Here is an 18,596-nt window from a genome sequence, read left to right on the forward strand (position 1 = left end):
CATACTCTGAGCATGGACTATGCAAATAGTTTGCATTTTACTTTCTTGGTGTTCCTTTGACCCATCATGATTTATGCACCATCAAGATATACTTTTTTAATCAAGCTACCTTTCTGCCATATTCAGTTCACTGAAACCTTCCTGTGTGGCATACCATCCCCCCAAACTTCCTAAACTTCAAACGAAAGCATGTTTCAAAATCAATTTTTAATATTTTGCTGAGACATTCCAGCTAGCACTTCCATGTAGCTGGTTTCCACATTGCATCTGGAGCATTAGAAAAAAGGAAGCATAAAGGATGAAAAAATATGTGACAAAGAGCAAAGTACTATGTTGCTATCAGGATAGAAACATGGTGAATAATATTGACAAATAATGACTTATATTGGCAAATAATAACTAATCTGACTGGGTTCCAGCTACATGGCAAAGAATACAATTGGATAATGTAAAAATCAGATGTAAGAGATTGGGATAGGAGGACAATTCATAGTTCACAGAGTTAATCAGCATGGAAGTGGGTGTAAATAGATTGAGAATTAATATCTACTGTATACCTAATTCCTCCATAATAACTTTAACTGAACTGTAAAATTGTACTGAGCTTTAATTATTTTCTTTTGTGGCATTTCCAAATTCAATATAAATCATCATATAATATCAGTCATTAAGCTTTTGGTGTTTGGTGTTATATATTACCAAACTCCAACCAACAGAACTGCTATTTAAAATAAAAATATAGGAAAAAAGCATGAATTTAGAGTTCATTAATATATATACCATCCAGTTCCAGAAGGATGGCCTTTCCTTAAGCATTTTTGTTCCATTTTAAACATCAAAAGCAAAATAGCATAAATGATCCACTTTAACCATGTGTAACTCTCAACCCACAATTTAAAAAACAAAACAAAAACAATTAGCTATTGATTTGGTTGATTTATCTTTCAATAAAAAGAACATGACATCCTGTTTTTATTCTCATAGATTGGGGGGAGGAGGGCAACTATTTATGACCTGTGGCCGTCACCTTCCAAAATTCTGAACCAGCCTGTGATAGATCATCATCTTCACCATCTTGAAAACATCTTTAGAGCACAGAAAGAATTGTACTATAACATCCTGATGTAATTACAGAACATGCATTGATGGACTCAGCCTATCATAGCTGAATAAAGCTCCATATTTATGTGCAAAATTCTTTTGCTTTGTGCTTTGTTTTTGTAACCTTTTCCAAACAAAGCATTGTGTGCAACAGATCAACTGTTCAGTAGTTATTGGCAGACCTGGATTTATATTCTGTTTCCTCATTCCCCACCAGAAAACATATAGTTTAAACAACTGGAAAGCACATGGAATGACATGACATGCCATGACATGACACAGAAGTTCTTGTATTTGGATTTGCATTTTTAAAAAATCTCTACTTATACTTCAGTATTGCCTTCATCCAAAGACATCAAGGGAAACATTTTAAATGTTCCAGAACTTCAGATTCTTGTAACTCAAGGAAATTGTAATCTTTCGTCCTTCATGCCTTACCATAGATAAAACACAAAGTTATTTAACATAAATCTTGAAATTATTTCTGTGTATGTATTTATATTTATATATTCTCTCTCTCTCTCTCTCTCTCTGTGTCCCTCTATAAAGCAGAATGTGTTTTCTTTCTTTTAACAACATTCCACTCTCTTCTCTCTCTCCCCTCGAGAAACATGTTGACAGGGAAGGAAAACATAATTATAGAAATGCCTTTAATTATATTGCAGTACAGTAATCTTGCTACCAGCTGCTTTTTTTTATGATAGCCTGTTTTATTCTCATTTATACAGGCTTGTGGTACAAACCACTGGCTATAACTCATTAATAATGCCATTATTTCTTAAATTAAATGGAAGCAAAAATGTGATACAAAAATATGAAATCAGGAGAAATGAGTATTATACTGAGTGTTTGGAATTGGAGAATGTCATTATCCTATCTCTCACATATTCCACTAAACCAGCAGTTCTCAACCTGTGGGTCGCGACCCCATTTGGGGTCGAACGACCATTTTACGGGGGTCATCAAACAAGGCTGTCTGCCATTTTTCCCCTTTTATTTAGCTGTGCTACTCCCTCTTATTCTATTGGCATTCGAAAGCCAATAGAATCTATTGGCTTTCGAAAGCCAATAGAATAGACTCTCTTGAATAGAGTCTAATTCTATTGGCTTTCAAAAGCCAATAGGAATTGTCCAGACTGTCTCTGCCCTGCTGAGCCCGCCAAAAGCCCCATTCTGCAAACAGTGCTGCAAGGCGAACTTTCTGGAAAGCTTCCCTCCCTGCTGAGCAACTACTAAAAGTAAGTAAAAGAGGGTCAGGGGTGGGAGGCCGGCGAGTGCAGGGAGGGTTGCTGGCACATGTGCCTTACCTGCCTTGGGCTGAGCCAGCTGGTGGCCCAGCCGGTGGTCGGCCTGCGCCGTCTCTGCCGCTTGCCAGCTACGCCTCGGCCAGTGCAGGGGGCGGCACCATGCATGTGTGGCACTCCCGGGCAGGGAAATACAGATAGTCCTTGACTTATGACCAGTTGTGGGGTCATGTGGGATTAATTGCACAAATATGTCCATGGGCATGCTCCCACAAAGGTCCTTGAGATAACAAACGGACTGCTCCAGACACAGGATACATTCATCAACCATTTGAACAGGCTCTGATAAGAACACCTGCATAGCCTTGCATCTGGAGAGTGTCTGTTATTTGATACATTGTAACCACCCCTATATACGTCTTTTGATTACGCTGTGTGATGTAAAAACGTTAGTAACAATAAAATAGGGTGTTGGAGTCAGCTCTGGGCTCCCATCCCGAGATACCTGTGTGCGTGTCTCATTCTCCATGGGAGACCACCACATCTGGTGACCCCGACGTGATCCACTGAGGGATACGTCCCTGCCGACCCTTTACTTATCGCCTGGAATAGGCTTGGTGCACCCGACGAAGTTGCTGGCAACTGACTCCTCTTCGTAAGTATGGGGGGTGGAATGTCTCACGCTCAAAAGCAGCATGTGGAAGAGCTGAGGCTACTTGGCAGGAAAAAATATCTTACTGATCAGGAACAGAAATTAACCCGTCACCTTTCTAAATCTGAGGCTGTTAAATTGCTTGCTTACGTATGGGCTAACTGCTCATCCTATCCGGAGTCTGGATCTTTAAAAGTAGATACATGGAGGAAAATTGGTACCGTCCTCCATCAGTCTCCGAGAGCCCCCCCAGAGATTTTGTGCCTTTGGAAAATTGCCTATACCCTGATTCAAACCCATGCTGACTCACTTCATCAGCCTTTATTAGACCCTCCACTGTATAAAAGTCTGTCTGTTATGTTGGCCACTCCCTTGCCCCCTGGAGCAGGTTTTAACCTTCCTTCTGCCCCTGCAAATTCTACGGATCCTGATAAACAACAAACAGCCTCTCCTGTTCCTGCCACGTTGCCGCCTGTCTTCCGGCCCGGAATCATCCGTGGTGCTTTTCAAAAGGCTTTAAACAATGGTGACTTAAGCGTTTCTGAACTATCTGAGACAGAGTTGTTCCCTGTTACTTACCAACAGACAGCAGCAGGCATAGTAGTTGATTGGGAAGCACTTCCCTTGGCTATGATCCGAGAATTGAAAAAGGCTACAAAAGATTATAGCATAACCAGTCCCTATACTAGAGGACTGATACATTCAATTGCTAGTGCATATCGAATGTTGCCTCAAGATTGGAAAGATCTGTTCCGCATGCTTCTTAACGGAACACAATACATAGTTTTTGAATCTGAATATAAAAGAGAGGCACAAAACAGAGCTAATCACCCAGGTTCACAATGGACAGCAGAATAACTCTTTGGAGAAGGTAATTTTGCTACCCTTAATGCTCAGGCTCAAACTTTTACTCCCTTTGCATTTCCAATCATTAATAGTTGTGTTCTTTCTGCCATGGCTCGTGTTGATGAGTCTGGCACCCCGATTCAATCTTTTTCTGCCATTCGCCAAACTGCAACTGAATCCTATGCAGACTTTGTGAATCGCCTGCAAGTTGCCATTGAGCATCAAATTTCAAACAGAGATGCAGCAAATGAAATCCTCATAAAATTGGCTTATGAACATGCAAATGCAGACTGCCAGTCCATTCTTAAACCACTTGTTTCCAGTCCCACGGCCATCCTAGCAGACTTTCTTAAAGCCTGCTGCATTGTGGGAACCAATGCTTTTCAAATGGACACTCTTGCAGCTGCAATCCAAAAGGGGAATCAACCCCAAGGCACTTGCTTCAATTGTAAAAAACCTGGTCATTTTAAAAAACAATGCAGAGCCCCAGGAGGCGGCGCGGCTCGACCCGCTGCCATCCCCGGAGCCAAGCCCAAAACTGTGTGCCCAAAATGTAAAAAGGGTTTTCATTGGGCCAATCAGTGCCGTTCCTCTCAGTCCAATCGGGGAAACTAACAGAGGGGTCTGCAGCTAACCCCTCTCCAAAGGCTGCATTCTTTTCAGACTTTATTCCTCCTGCTTCGCAATATTTTTCTGGCATAGATTTAAAATTGGCTTCTGATCTTTCTGTTACTTTTCCTAACCTACTCACGGTTGCTGAAACCCTTTATTCTGGACCCTTGCCTCCAGAAACGAAGGGAATAATCCTTCCCACACCTGTTGCTCGGGAACAAGGAGTATTTGTGCTTCCAGGTATGATAGATCCCACGTATAGAGACACCCTAAAAGTCCAATTTTACACCAATCTCTCTGTCACAATGAACCGGGGGGATACGGTGGCACGCTTGGTGTTATTGCCACGTGCAGCACCACCCATTCCAGAGGCTGCATATGCACCTCACTCTGGGAATTCTTCCTCTGATTTATTGGCACTAACAAAGCAAATTACTCCCCAAAATCTGGTGATGCCTTTTTTAATCAATGACATTCTCTTCTCTGGTCTTGTAGACTCTGGTGCGGATATCTCAGTCATAAGAACAGCTGAATGGCCCTCTAACTGGCCCCTCGAATCCTCACCAGCAGTCAGGGGAGTGGGAAGACTTCAACAAGCAAGCTCCAGTAAAAATTGGCTTACTGCACAACGAATCACAAAAGGCATTTCTGCTAAATTTAAACCTGTCGTCCTCCCTCTTCACACAAATTATGGGGCAGAGATTTACTCTCTCAATTTAATGCGCAGTTAACTCTGGAAGACTAATAATGCCTCCTTCACCCATTAATCTTGTACTTTTTACCTTAAACTTTTTGAATGTTTCTGGTACCCCTGGCTCAACTGCCGCAAGCAGGCATTTTTCTGCTTCTCCCACAGATTCTTCACGCCCCCAGGTATACTATCGACGTTTGCCTGATCCCACCTGGAAAGGGCCTCCCTCCCTCATTACCTGGGGTCGAGGCTACGCTGCAATAGACAACCATGGCGAGATCATTTGGACTCCAGCTCGTTGTGTTCATCCTTATATGGCTCAACATACACCACCTCAGCCAGGCATATGAGGATCAGGGACTGTGGGCTTTTAATGCTTTTGTACGGGATGCCAGGTGCACTGCTCTTACACTTAACGTCATGAACTGTTGGATCTGCATGCAAATTCCTGGTGACGGTCGTGGTGGCCTTATTTTCCATGCCATCCCGTTCAATGAAACAGGATGGAAGCAGCTATGGGACATAACTACAGAGACATTGAATATCACATATGCTGTGGATGCTCGTATAATGGAACCTGCCAGATTTTGTTTTTATAGCACAGGACTATTCCGTACTGCCATTTATTTGGGAACTTATAGTAATTGTCAACAAGTTATTATATGGAATTCAGCAAAGAAATGCAAATCCATCAAAAGCAACCTTACTAAGATAAATGACACTTATCGAAGCAATCAATGGACAAACATCAGTACCTACATGGCTTGCCTTGACATGGAATCCATAATAACATTTGCTAATGAGTCTCACCAGGGTTATTATGAGTTACCCGATATGTGGCTACTATGTGGCCGTAGAGCCTATCGCCAGGTGCCTAAGGATTGGAAAGGCACCTGTACACTGGGCCTTTTGACCCCTGCTGTATATGCCTTGCCTCATCTCCCTGATGGACGCCTGCGGAACAAATGTGATACTGGCTCCTCAGATCCACCCCTAACATTGGGTGGTAATTTAGAGACTCAAATCAGCAGAGGAATTCTACCCAATCTAGGAATTGCCATGAACTATAGGGACCTTCATTTGCTTAACAATTGGACTGTTCATATGTTTAATGAAACAATCAACAGCATTAAAATGATTAATCAAGAAATGGGGGAAATAAGGGAAGTAGTTTTGCAAAATCGGTATGCTTTAGATATTATTTTAGCAGCAAAAGGCGGTGTATGTGCCTTAATTCATTCTCATTGTTGTATGTATATACATGATTTTCAACCTAATATTTCTGCTACAGCAAAGAAAATGGAATTTATGATCCAAAATAATCCCTTACGCAGCGATGGATCAGGCACCGTGGACATATGGGGTGCCCTTTGGTCCTGGCTACTGGATGGATCCTGGCTACAATCTTTGATTTCTATTATAGTAACCATTTTGATATTATTTGTATTGCTATGTTGTTGCATTCAATGTATTCCCTCCCTCCTGCAAATATGCAAAAATGTTACGCCCTCCACTAGGAAGGACGCCTTAATTAGTGAATCAAGATCCCTTCTGGAACTGGAAGTGAGTAACATTAAAAAAACACAAAACGAGGAGATGTGGGATTAATTGCACAAATATGTCCATGGGCATGCTCCCACAAAGGTCCTTAAGATAACAAACAACTGCTCCAGACACAGGATACATTCATCAACCATTTGAACAGGCTCTGATAAGAACACCTGCGTAGCCTTGCATCTGGAGAATGTCTGTTATTTGATACATTGTAACCACCCCTATATACGTCTTTTGATTATGCTGTGTGATGTAAAAACGTTAGTAACAATAAAATAGGGTGTTGGAGTCAGCTCTGGGCTCCCATCCCGAGATACCTGTGTGCGTGTCTCATTCTCCATGGGAGACCACCACAGGGTCACAGCATTAGGAAGGTTGAGAACCACTGCTCTAAACCAGAGGTCTCCAACCTTTTGGGCATCAGGGACCGGTTCCATTGAGAGAGGTTTTTCCGTGGACCGGAGGGTGCTGCCTGCATCTCCAGATGGGGCTGTGCTTGCTTATGCAGACCAGTTGCTGGGATGCCGTGGACCAGTACTGGTCCATGGACCAGGGGTTGGGGACCCCTGCTTAAACTAAAAAAACCTCCCTTTTTTACCCTGTAATCCCTTAGAGCAGGGGTGGGCAACCTTGGCACTTTTATGACTCGTGGATTTCAACTCCCAGAATTCCTGAGCCAGCATGGGAGTTGAAGTCCACGAGTCATAAAAGAGCCAAGGTTGCTACCCCTGCCTTAAAGTCAGGAGAGTGATGGAGCTGAGAGTCGCGGCAGGTATTTTTTTTCTTTGCAGAAAGATCTGATGCTACTTAGGATTGAACTCTTAGCTTTCCAAATGGGAGGTTGGGTGTCTTCACCACTAGGCCACCAAGCCACTTATTTCATAATTCCATCCCCCAAATGCTTTCTTTCTAAATGTATTATACTGGTTCTTATCAACAGGCCCCAATATGTGCGAGTTGGAACAAATACCTTTAATACCATTTTCCTGAGCACAGGTTCTCATCAGGGCTGCATCTTAAGTCTGCTGCTGTTCACCTTGTTGACCCATGACTGTTGTGCTAGGTTTGCCACCAACCATATTGTGAAATTCGCAGATGATACAACAGTAGTGGGCCTTATTCAGGATGACAAGGTAGAACTTACTGCAAGGAGGTTGAGGGGCTGGTGAACTGGTGTAAGGAAAACAGCCTAGTTTTAAATACCGGAAAAACCAAAGAGATCATTGTTGATTTCAGAAAAGGCAGGCACAGCCACACTTCTCTGTGCATTAATGATTCACCTGTGGAGATGGTTACCAGCATCAAATTCCTGGGTGTGCAGTTAACAAATAGGCTGACTTGGTCGCTCAACAGTGAGAAACTGATGAAGCGGGCACAACAGCGCCTGCATTTTCTGCGTCACATGAGAAAAGCACATCTTCCTTCCCCTATCCTGACCATTTTCTACAGGGGGATGATCGAGAGCATCCTGTCATATAGCATCACAGTCTGGTTTGGAAGCATCACTGCTTCAGACAGGAAGGTGGTGCAGAGAGTGTGAGAATGGCCAAAAAGATCATTGGAGTTCCCTCCCTCCCACCCAGGACATAACACAGAAGTGTTGCTTGAGCAGGGTCTGTAAGATTATCTGGGACACTACACATCCTCTTCACCACCTGTTTTCCTTGTTACCTTCTGGGAGGAGGCTTCGTGGTATCCATAGCAGAACATCCAGATTCAGCCATAGTTTCATTCCATACAGCATTAACTTTGTGAACTCTCAAGCTTCCTCCTTCCATTATATATTCAAGATGGACAGTATTTAATATTTATTTGCTACGTATATGTAGGGGTGTGGGTCTATACATATGTTGTTCATAGTATATTTAGGTGTGTGTCATGTGTTTCACTTTGAGAGCGGGCAACTAAATTTCATTTTGGATGTGTGCCGTTTGTCCACAGTAAAAAAAATGACAATAAAGGTTATCTTATCATAGAGATTTGGAGGTATCTTTCTGAAATAGTGGATATGTCAGGGATTCTCTGTCCATGCAGGCCAAGTACTTCACCTGAACTGTCACCATTAATTGCAATTTTTCAATGTGCAAGGCTACGGCCCAGCACTGCCCATCAGGAATGAGTTTCATTTTTATGAATTGCAGCATTCAGTCAGAAATCTTCATTAAGAACTGATGCTGTTCTTGGAGGCATCATCATGCACCAATCAAGATAATTTTTCAGACTGCAAAGCTTTCAAAAACACAGCAGTGAATATAGGGTTACAGACAAAACTTGGAATTAACGTTGCACAAGAACTGAATGGCGCGCCTGAATGTTGACAAGGGCAAGTATTTTTTTTACCTTTTTTCTTATCCAGTCTACATTCTGACAAGACAAAGATGCTGAGAGCTTTCAAATGTATTGGCTACTTCTTTAAAAAGTATGCATTTGTTTCACCATACAATGAACAGAATATAAAAGCCACTACCACAGCCTGATTCTCTCTTGGGCAGGCGTAGTGTGGATACCCGAGGCCAGCCGCGCGACTTGCGCTTCAGACAATCAGCAAAGGCTTCCAGCGACGGCGATTCGCCTCTCCGGAACGCCTAAAAGCAGAGCGCGTCCGCAGGTCTTCCTTTTATTATTGTGGCCGCGTGTACAGCCAGTCCCAACCAATCAGAGCAATGTTGCATATTCATAAACTCTCTTTAGCCAATGAAACAGCGAGCAGGGAGCACAAAAAAACCTGAAGCCGAAAGAAATAAAGAGACGCTGGTCCGCAGAACTTTTCTCACCTTCGAGCTGGCGCAGCTCATCCCGGGCTGGGGGATCCTCCTCGCGCTTAACTGGCTGCACCAGAGTCCGCCTCGCAAGCGTGCGAGGTGAGGAGGGTTCAAGCGCCAGCCGGATCCCGGTGCCCGCATCTCTGCCTCGCCGCGTCGGAGCGAGCAGGGGGGAAGGTAGAGTTTTGGCTGTCCAAGGAGCTCCATGCGTTGGCTATGGAGAAAGGGGCGCCCTTGGGATTGCCTCGCCTGTGCGTGCTGTGGACGGCGGTGCTGTGGGAAGTCTGCCGCTGCGGCGCCCACGCCAACTGGATGTGAGTAGCATAGGCTCGCTGGAGTCGGGCGTGGGAGGAAGCAGAGTTTGAATCTGACCGTTCTCTAGTAATACTCAGAGAAGGATATTTCTGCCCGCAACCTAAGCAATCCCGTTATTATTCTTGGGTGAAGCGTTGCAAATGAGACTTTTCCTCTCTGCCTCTCCTATGCGGGCTATAACTTGGAATGAAAACATTGATGAGCCTGATCGATCCCCATACAAATGTCCTTCCCTTAATAAGGCTCAAGTGATGGCATAATGACAGTTCCTAATGATGATAAGGTAAGTCACTTTTTATTTTCTATCCAAGAGGTTTTGAATCCCTCCAAAGGAGAAGAAACCAAGGGGGAGTTGAAATCTCACAGCTGATTTTTTTTAAAAAAAAATAGAGCCCCTTTAGCACTATTTATGCTAGAATCTAGGACTAGGTCAGGGGTAGGCAACCTTGGCTCTTTTAGGACTGGTGGACTTCAACTCCCAGAGTTCCTGAGCTCAGGAATTCTGGGAGTTGAAGTCCACCAGTTCTAAAAGAGCCAAGGTTGCCTACCCCTGGACTAGATCAATATTACTAAACTGGGATGTTTAGAAAAAAAGGTATGGCATGCAGATTTTTTTTTATCAAGATAGAGTTTTCATGAAATTATAGATCAGTCAAAAGGAGCTTGAACAAAACAAAACCATAGGGAATGTATTACCTACTTTATTTCGCTAAATAAATGCCCAGCTGGTTGTTTACATTATGATCTCATGGTCTAAATCAGTGGCCCCCAATCCTTTGGGTACCAGGGACCTGTTTCAGGGAGAGAGGTTTTTCTGTGGACTGGAGAGGGCGTGGTTTTGCCTGCTGCCTACATCCTGTGATGGGGCTTTGCTTGGTTGCATGGCCCAGTTGCTGGCATGCCAAGGCCCGGTGCCAGTCCACAGACCAGGGGTTGGGGACCCTGGTCTAAATGATGTGACAGAGATCTGAATGAGTGTATGTGTATACGTGCATACGTATTTATTTAATGTTGTGTGAAAGTAGCCCCAAATATTGACTAAATCTACCTTTACTACATTTCCCAAAAGCCCAAAGGCTGTTTAAAGGCATGTGTATGTCTTTTAAATATAATCAGACCGTTCCTTGTTCCCAACAATTGTGCCAGAATAACAACCTTTTAAAAACTACAAGACACAATCAGAACCCCGGGCCCCTTAATCTTTCTGATTACAAAATAAATCAGAAAGCTTGTTTTGTGCTATCTGACATTATTTAGAAACAAAGTGTTAAGTGTGAATGTTGTTATTTTGGTATGTTCAAGATAGGTTTAAAAATCACTCTCTGATTACTCAAAAAACAGCAGCACTGGGCCAACCGTTATCAGTGTTTCGCAACCTTGACAGTTTGAAGATGGGTAGACTTCAACTCCCAGCAATGCTGGCTGTGGAATTCTGAGAGTTGAAGTCCGCCCATCTTCAAGCTGCCACGGTTGAAAAATATTGCTTTATCAGAATTTAGAAGCTAAGTAGAGTCAAATATAGCTATACATTTGAATGGGTGACTACGTACTCATCTTAGGGCTATGACTGGGTTAAGAAGTTGAATATCATCTTGGAAGATAAGACAATGGCAAACTGCTTCCTATTGGTTTCTATTACACATGAGACACCACAAATTACATTTGACTGAAATTACTTTAGTTCTAAATATTAAGTCAAAATGGCCTGAAAACCTGACGGAATGTTTCACTGGATGTTATGCATGCATAGAGCCTGTTTTATCACCAGCTTGGGCATTTAAAATCATGGAAAATATTGAAAATTTTAGAGTCCTGCAAAAAGCATTTTTGAAATGTAAGTTTAGGCATGAGACTGAAATTCATGGTATTCTGTATATTATTCATTTTTAATTTTTTATAGATCTGTAGACTTGTAAATATCTCAATTATTTTTGAAATCACTGAAGAAATATCACGTAGTACCCAGAGTCCTGATTCTTAGTGTATAATTAATCTTATTAACCACTGGCAAAGAGACTATCACTTAGTATGCGCATCATGAGTCTCTGCTCCTTTGCCCATTATTTTTTCCAATCATCATCACTCTGTGGAATTATGACAGTTGTTGATTGTAGAGGTTTCATTGTGGGCCAGCCTTTCTGTCTGTTAGCATAACATGAAAAACATGGAACTTGGGCCTCACCCCCAGGATGCTTTTGCAGGTGGCTGGGTATTGCCTCCTTTGGTGTCCCAGAGAAATTGGGTTGTGGTAACCTGCCGCTGAATGGTCACCAAAAGGACCTGTGCAAGAAGAAGCCCTACCTCCTGCACAGCATCCGAGAAGGAGCACGCTTGGGCATCCAAGAATGCCAGAGCCAATTCAGACATGAGCGGTGGAACTGTCTACTCTCTCCGGATACAGTGCCTGCACTTTCCATTAATCCTTCATCCATCTCCGCCTCTCCTGCTTTCTCCATCTTTGGCTATGAGTTGAGCAGCGGTAGGTTCTTAGTTGGCAGCACTAGTGGTTGGGAGGTCCTTTGGAAGGCTTAAGCCTGAACTCTTGCATCAATGTTGGCCAAGCTAAATCAGGTTCTCATTAGCCCTGGAGCAAAGTGATGCTATCTGAGAACTTGGATCCTCCAATTTCATAAATGAAGGAGCGCAAATATATTCATTTCTGAAGAAATTGTGGAGTATGAACAAAAGTTTCTTGAGGAAATGTTATGATTTACTGTACTCATTTATATAATCAGCATATTGGTCCCATTAATGGCGCAGATTCAAATTAAGTTGTTCATTGATTGGATTGGATTGACTCAGATAGAAGAACTGATTTTCTTGAGGGAAACCAGATGGTACTACTCTTAGTTGCATGTTAGCATTAGTGATTAATCACAGGAACATACTGCTGATAGTTTTTTAACGAATACTTTTTTTTTTTTTTGGTAGGTACCAAAGAAACAGCATTTATCTATGCTGTGATGGCAGCTGGCCTAGTGCATTCAGTGACACATTCATGCAGCACAGGGAATCTGACTGACTGTGCCTGCGATTCCATGTTACAAAACAGTGGCTCAACCAGAGAAGGCTGGCACTGGGGTGGATGTTCTGATGACATCCAGTATGGAATGTGGTTGAGCAGAAAGTTCTTAGATGGTCCAACAAAAAACATCTCCAGAAAAGATAGAAATGGATTGATGGTCATGAATCTGCATAATAATGAAGCAGGAAGACTGGTATGGAGTCAAATCTTTTTCCTTCCATTCTTCTCTCCCATATATCCATAAATACTGGTGAGAGGAAGTTACACATTTGTTTTATTTAGATCCTGTGTGAATAGGGGGTTCATGCAATCATAGTTACTTTGTCTGTTTGTTCTCCTTGTTAGCTCCACCTGAGCAAATAAGAATGGAAAGCCTTTGAGATGTTAGTGAATTACAAATCCTACTCTCTGTTATCATTGAACATGCTGGCTGGGCCTACTGAACATTGTAATTCAATAACAACTGAATTTCCATTAAAGAAGCTTTCTCCACCAGGGTGTTCTTCAGAATGGACTGCACTAAAAATAATGCACTTTCTATTTGGAAGTTAAGCTTCGAGGAAAATATATATATTTGTGGGTACATACAGTCTGAAAGTACTGGGAAAGTTGTCAGTTCTTTAAAGAAGGTCAGGAAATATTCTCACAAGAAATTTTGGAACTCTAATTTAGAGTAACAGACTAGAGCAGGGGTGTCAAACTGCTGGCCCACCGGCTGGATGCATCATAGCGAAACTGCACCCACCCCATTGCCGGCAATGTCATGTGACGTTGTGAGTTTGACACCCCTGGGCTAGAGTAACAGAAAACCTGAGAGTATTTTCCTTCCCTCCCTATTATACTGAAGAGAATCAGGGAGGGATCATGTTTTTTTTTAAAAGTCTTCTTTAAGATTTCTTGGGCTTAGCTCATATTCTAGTGCCACTTCATTCCTCCTTCGATATGATATCTGGTTTTCTGCACAAATCACACATATGATTTTCTGTAGAATGAATATTGATGTCCTGGCCCTTCTTTATTCATGCAGAAATCTGAATGGTCCCAGGAACTGCATTAAGCAGTAAAGGCTATCAAAATGGTACACACAGTCCACCTTTCTGTTGAGATTTCAGAGCAGAAAGATATAGATTATTATGAATAAAGGAGAATATTTGTAGCTCAGGGTTGAAATGAGGAGTCCTTAATGCTCTCTGAGCTTGCTTGTTTTCTTGTAGACGTTTCATTACCCAAACTAGGTAACATCATCATCAGATATTACCTAGTTAGGGTAATGAAACGTCTGCAAGAAAACAAGCTCAGAGAGCACCAAGGACTCCTCACAGATTATTATATTGTGTATGGGATTTTGTGGGGTTTAATGAAAGCAGGAAGCTATCCTCCATACTGCTTACAAAATGTCTAAAGCTGATGATGAATACCCAAGCTACTGCCACTTTGTCCACTGTTCAATATACTGTAACCTATCCCATGGCTGAAGAAACAAGCTGTTGCCTCGTTTAGTCTTTTGGTCCATATGAAAACTGCATTCAGTATTTGTGCTATATAAGGAAAAGCAATTTATAAATAAAAAAGAGATTCAAATGCTGTGGAATATGCTTGGTATGCTACCCAAGAGACAGTTGATCCTTTCTAATTGTGGCTTGCTTTAATTTTTCTTCCAGGCAGTAGCAAAACTGATGTCCATCAACTGCCGCTGTCACGGCGTATCTGGTTCTTGTGCTCTGAAAACTTGCTGGAGAACCATGTCATCTTTTGCAAAAGTTGGCAGTTTTTTAAAAGAAAAGTATGAGAACAGTATCCAGATTTCTGACAGCCTAAGAAGAAAAATACGCAGGAAAGAAAAAAGCCAGCGGAACACCCCAATCCACAAAGAGGACCTGCTGTATATCAACAGATCGCCCAACTATTGTATGGAAGATCGCAAATTGGGGGTCTCTGGGACACAAGGGAGGGAATGCAATCGTACATCAGCTGGACTGGATGGATGCAACCTCCTCTGCTGTGGCCGTGGATATAACACTCAAGTGGTCAGGCATGTGGAGAGATGTGAGTGCAAATTTGTTTGGTGTTGCTATGTACGCTGCAGAAGATGTGAGACTGTGACTGATGTTCATACTTGCAAATGAAAGTAATTGCCTCAAATATCTGTCATGGATCAAGCAAAAGAAAAATTAACATTTTCTCTGGAGTCCAAGGCTGAAAGCTTTTGTGGAAAGAGCAACTTGGAAGAAATAGCAACAAATCATCTGGGAACTTGGATTTCATGAGAAATTTGCATACTTGGGCAGTGTATCTGTGTAATTCAGTCCACAATGGCTGTGGATTTCAGTCACATGCGGTACTTTAGTGAATTTAGTGCCCAGGAAATCAGACTAGCTTAGATTTAACATTCAAAAGTTAAAATAATATCCTGTATAAGGCACCTTGCTCTCCTGTAATGAGAACATTCTGTTTATAAAATATCCATAAAATCATTTGCACAGCAACTGTTAGTTGGGAATGACACTGATGTTCAAGCAAAGCATCCAAGACTTGGTTAACCAATCACAACCCAAAAAAATGGCTGGATAGATTTCTTAGAGTAGACTTTATACAGGTAGTCCTTGACTTATGACTGGTCACTTAGCAATCACTGGAAGTTACAATGGATCCTGAAAAAGGAACTTGCAACCTGATCTCTTACGTATGACCTCCTCCCTGTAGGCTTGTGACTACATTTTGCATGTTCGGCAACCAGCCTACATTTACAGCCATTTGCAGCATCCCATGATCAACATGACTATGTTTTTTTCCCCCAGGAACAGCCGTTTTTTCCTAGTTTCCAGCAAAAATGCCCCATAGTGAACAATGGGTCGCTTAATAACTGTGGTGTTCACTTAATGTCCATGGCATTCCCTTTATAACTGCTGCATTTTCTTAACAACTATCATAAAATTAAATCGAACACAGTCATGTGATGACATGCTTTATGATGATCATGACTTACAACCAAAATTGCAGGCTTAATTCCAGTCATAAGTTGAGAGCTAGTGTCATTGGTACAGTCATCAGCATTAGAGAACAAGCTTGTTGACGCAGATGGTGTGCTGTAAAACAACAGTGTATTTTGTGTGTTTTCACTTCTATTCCAATGTTCTATTTTTTCATTTAAGACAGAAACAGAATGGGGGGGGGGTCCTTGGTGCTCTCTGAGCTTGGTTGTTTTCTCGCAGAGATTTCATTAGCCAAATGGGGTACATCGTTAGTGTTAGCACTGATCAGAGTGCTAACGGTCATGACACTTTTTTCAGTGCTGTTGTAACTTCGGTCAATGAATGAATGGTTAAATCGAGGACTACCTCTATCATCTACACAGCAAAGGGAATTATCTTGGTGCAAGATATCCAAAGACAGAATCACTCTTCTGCATCTGTCATATTTCATAAATGCCTTCATTTCAACTACTTTTTGTAGAAATGGAAAGAAGATGCTTGGTATTGTGTTGGGATGAAGAGAGCTTTTCTTTGTGGTGCATCATTACGTATTTCTAGTGTTCTTTTGTATGTACATGAAATTCAGGATATAGAATTGCAATTTTAAATATTACTCTGGATGAATTGAAAGCAATCAATTTACAATTCAGTTCCCAATATGCTGTCTTATGATTTTCTTTGATTGTTTGAACTGGAATTTTCTGATGCATAAAGGAGCTTGGTTTCCCCCCCCCCTGAATATACAAACTGTTGGCAAGTTATAACTAGCAATATGTGGAAGACTATAGGCCCCATTCTTGGACTCCATCCATAGATCGACTTCAGTTCGGCATTTAACACAATCATTCCCCAGCATCTAGTAGAAAAACTGGGCCTTTTAGGCTTAAACACTCCTTTGTGCAACTGGATTCTTGATTTTCTTACAAACAGGGCCCAATGTGTGTGAGCTGGAACAAATATTTCTAACACCATTTTCTTGAGCACAGGTTCTCCTCAGGGCTGCATCCTAAGTCCGCTGCTATTCACCTTGTTGACCCATGACTGTTGTGCTAGGTTTGCCACCAACCATATTGTGAAGTTTGCAGATGATACAACAGTAGTGGGCCTTATTTATGATGACAATGAGGGTGCTTACCGCAAGGAGGTTGAGGATTTGGTGAACTGGTGTAAAGAAAACAGCCTAGTTTTAAATACTGCAAAAACCAAAGAGATCATTGTCGATTTCAGAAAAGGCAGGCAGAGCCACACTTCTCTGTGCATTAATGATTCACCTGTGGAGATGATTACCAGCATCAAATTCCTGGGTGTGCAGTTAACAAGTAGGCTGGCTTGGTCGCTCAGCAGTGAGACACTGGTGAAACGGGTACAGCAGTGCCTGCATTTTCTGCGTCACATGAGAAAAGCACATCTTCCTTCCCCTATCCTGACCATTTTCTACAGGGGGATGATCGAGAGCATCCTGTCATATAGCATCACAGTCTGGTTTAGAAGCATCACTGCTTCAGACAGGAAGGCGGTGCAGAGAGCGCTGATGACATAGCACATAAGTGTTGCTTGAGCAGGGTCCATAAGATTGTCCGTATGATATTAAAAGATATTATTTAGCTTTTGAATAATTTATGTTTAAAGTTTAAAATTTAAGATAATAAGTATTTTTTATTATATACACATATTGGACTTTTTTATTATATATATATATATATATATATATATATATATTGGATTTTTTTTTAATGTAACTTTTGTTTGAGGTTTGCTTAAGTTTAAATGTTTTGTATTCTTAGTTCTAGTTAACCCTGTATTCAGCTCTGGGAAGAGGGGGGGAGGGTTTTTGGGAGGGTAGGGAGGTAGTGGGAGAGGGATTTTATTGTAAAATTGTAAAACTTTTAATAATAATAATAATAAAAGATTGTCTGGGACACGACACATTCTCTTCATGATCTGTTTACCTTGTTACCTTCTGGGAGGAGGCTCTGTGGTATCCGAAGTAGAACAACCAGATTTAGTCAGTTTTGTGCCATACAACATTAACCTTGTGAACTCTAAAGCTTCCTCCTTCCGTCATGGATTCAAGATGAACAGTGATTAATATTTAAATGTTACTTATATGTAAGGGTGTAGGTCTATCCACATGTTGTATATAGTATGTTTAAATGTGTCATGTATGTGTACACTTTGAGAGCAACTAAATTTCATTTTTAATGTGTGCCATTGTGCCCACAGTAAAAAATGACAATAAAGGTTATCTAATATCTAATCTAATCTGTTGTATTTTCTGTGGTTATGGAAAGTTGTGCACACGCAGTACTTCTTTTAATTAATTACCCATACCAGGGATTTCTCTTCCTTTCACAGATACTACAGAAATATTCCACTGCTTCATGCAAAAATGTTGGCTATTTTTAAAAATTGCCCCTTGATCTGAAGGGAACAGTCATCTGGTTGTGATCTCAATAGGTTGGTTTGGCTTGATTTGCTGTATCTCTGCCTTTGAAGACTTTTCCAAGCATCAACAATATAAGAATGGAGCGATTGAAGAATCCTCTAATTTTAGTCCAAAACAGAATGTTTATTAGCTCTCACTGAGCTTGCTTCCCAGCCACTGTTTAATATAAAATCCTAAGCGCAATGGGTTGGCTTATGGTTCTATAAACATTCCAGCAATACCACACAATGTAGTCCAATTCTGCTTGGATTTGTTTTGCATGTTCTCAATTTCAGTGGGTTTGACTCCGAACTAAATGTACATCAGATTGCATCTAACTTCATCACTATGTATAGTCTATAAATGATAAACTTAGTTTTCCATTAAATACATTTTC

The 18,596-nt window shown here is 41.5% G+C and overlaps 1 protein-coding gene across 2 annotated transcripts; it reads left to right on the forward strand.

The window, feature by feature from the left end:
* Window positions 1–9,525: 9,525 nt before the first annotated feature.
* On the forward strand, window positions 9,526–16,925 carry WNT16 (Wnt family member 16). Of its 2 annotated transcripts, none has more exons than XM_039343980.1 (4): window positions 9,526–9,776; window positions 11,979–12,256; window positions 12,709–12,995; window positions 14,464–16,925. In XM_039343980.1, exons 1-4 carry the CDS (start codon window positions 9,679–9,681, stop codon window positions 14,926–14,928), a joined length of 1,128 nt encoding a protein of 375 aa, XP_039199914.1. In that variant the 5' UTR covers window positions 9,526–9,678; the 3' UTR covers window positions 14,929–16,925. The 2 variants fall into 2 exon arrangements, with proteins under 2 accessions (XP_039199914.1, XP_039199915.1); XM_039343981.1 differs by having other exon boundaries at window positions 9,639–10,060.
* Window positions 16,926–18,596: the final 1,671 nt, after the last annotated feature.

The sequence above is a fragment of the Crotalus tigris genome, unplaced genomic scaffold, assembly GCF_016545835.1.
Source record: "Crotalus tigris isolate CLP2741 ecotype Arizona unplaced genomic scaffold, ASM1654583v1 scf7180000017883.2314494, whole genome shotgun sequence".
NCBI classification, from domain to species: Eukaryota; Metazoa; Chordata; class Lepidosauria; order Squamata; family Viperidae; genus Crotalus; species Crotalus tigris.

What these genes read in the sequence shown, in the direction of transcription:
- WNT16 (XM_039343980.1), top strand. Translation starts at nt 9,679, where the DNA reads ATGGAGAAAGGGGCGCCCTTGGGATTGCCTCGCCTGTGCGTGCTGTGG. An exon ending in GGCGCCCACGCCAACTGGAT is followed by an intron (nt 9,777 to 11,978) that starts GTGAGTAGCATA and finishes ATGCTTTTGCAG; the next exon opens with GTGGCTGGGTATTGCCTCCT. An exon ending in ATAATGAAGCAGGAAGACTG is followed by an intron (nt 12,996 to 14,463) that starts GTATGGAGTCAA and finishes TTTTTCTTCCAG; the next exon opens with GCAGTAGCAAAACTGATGTC.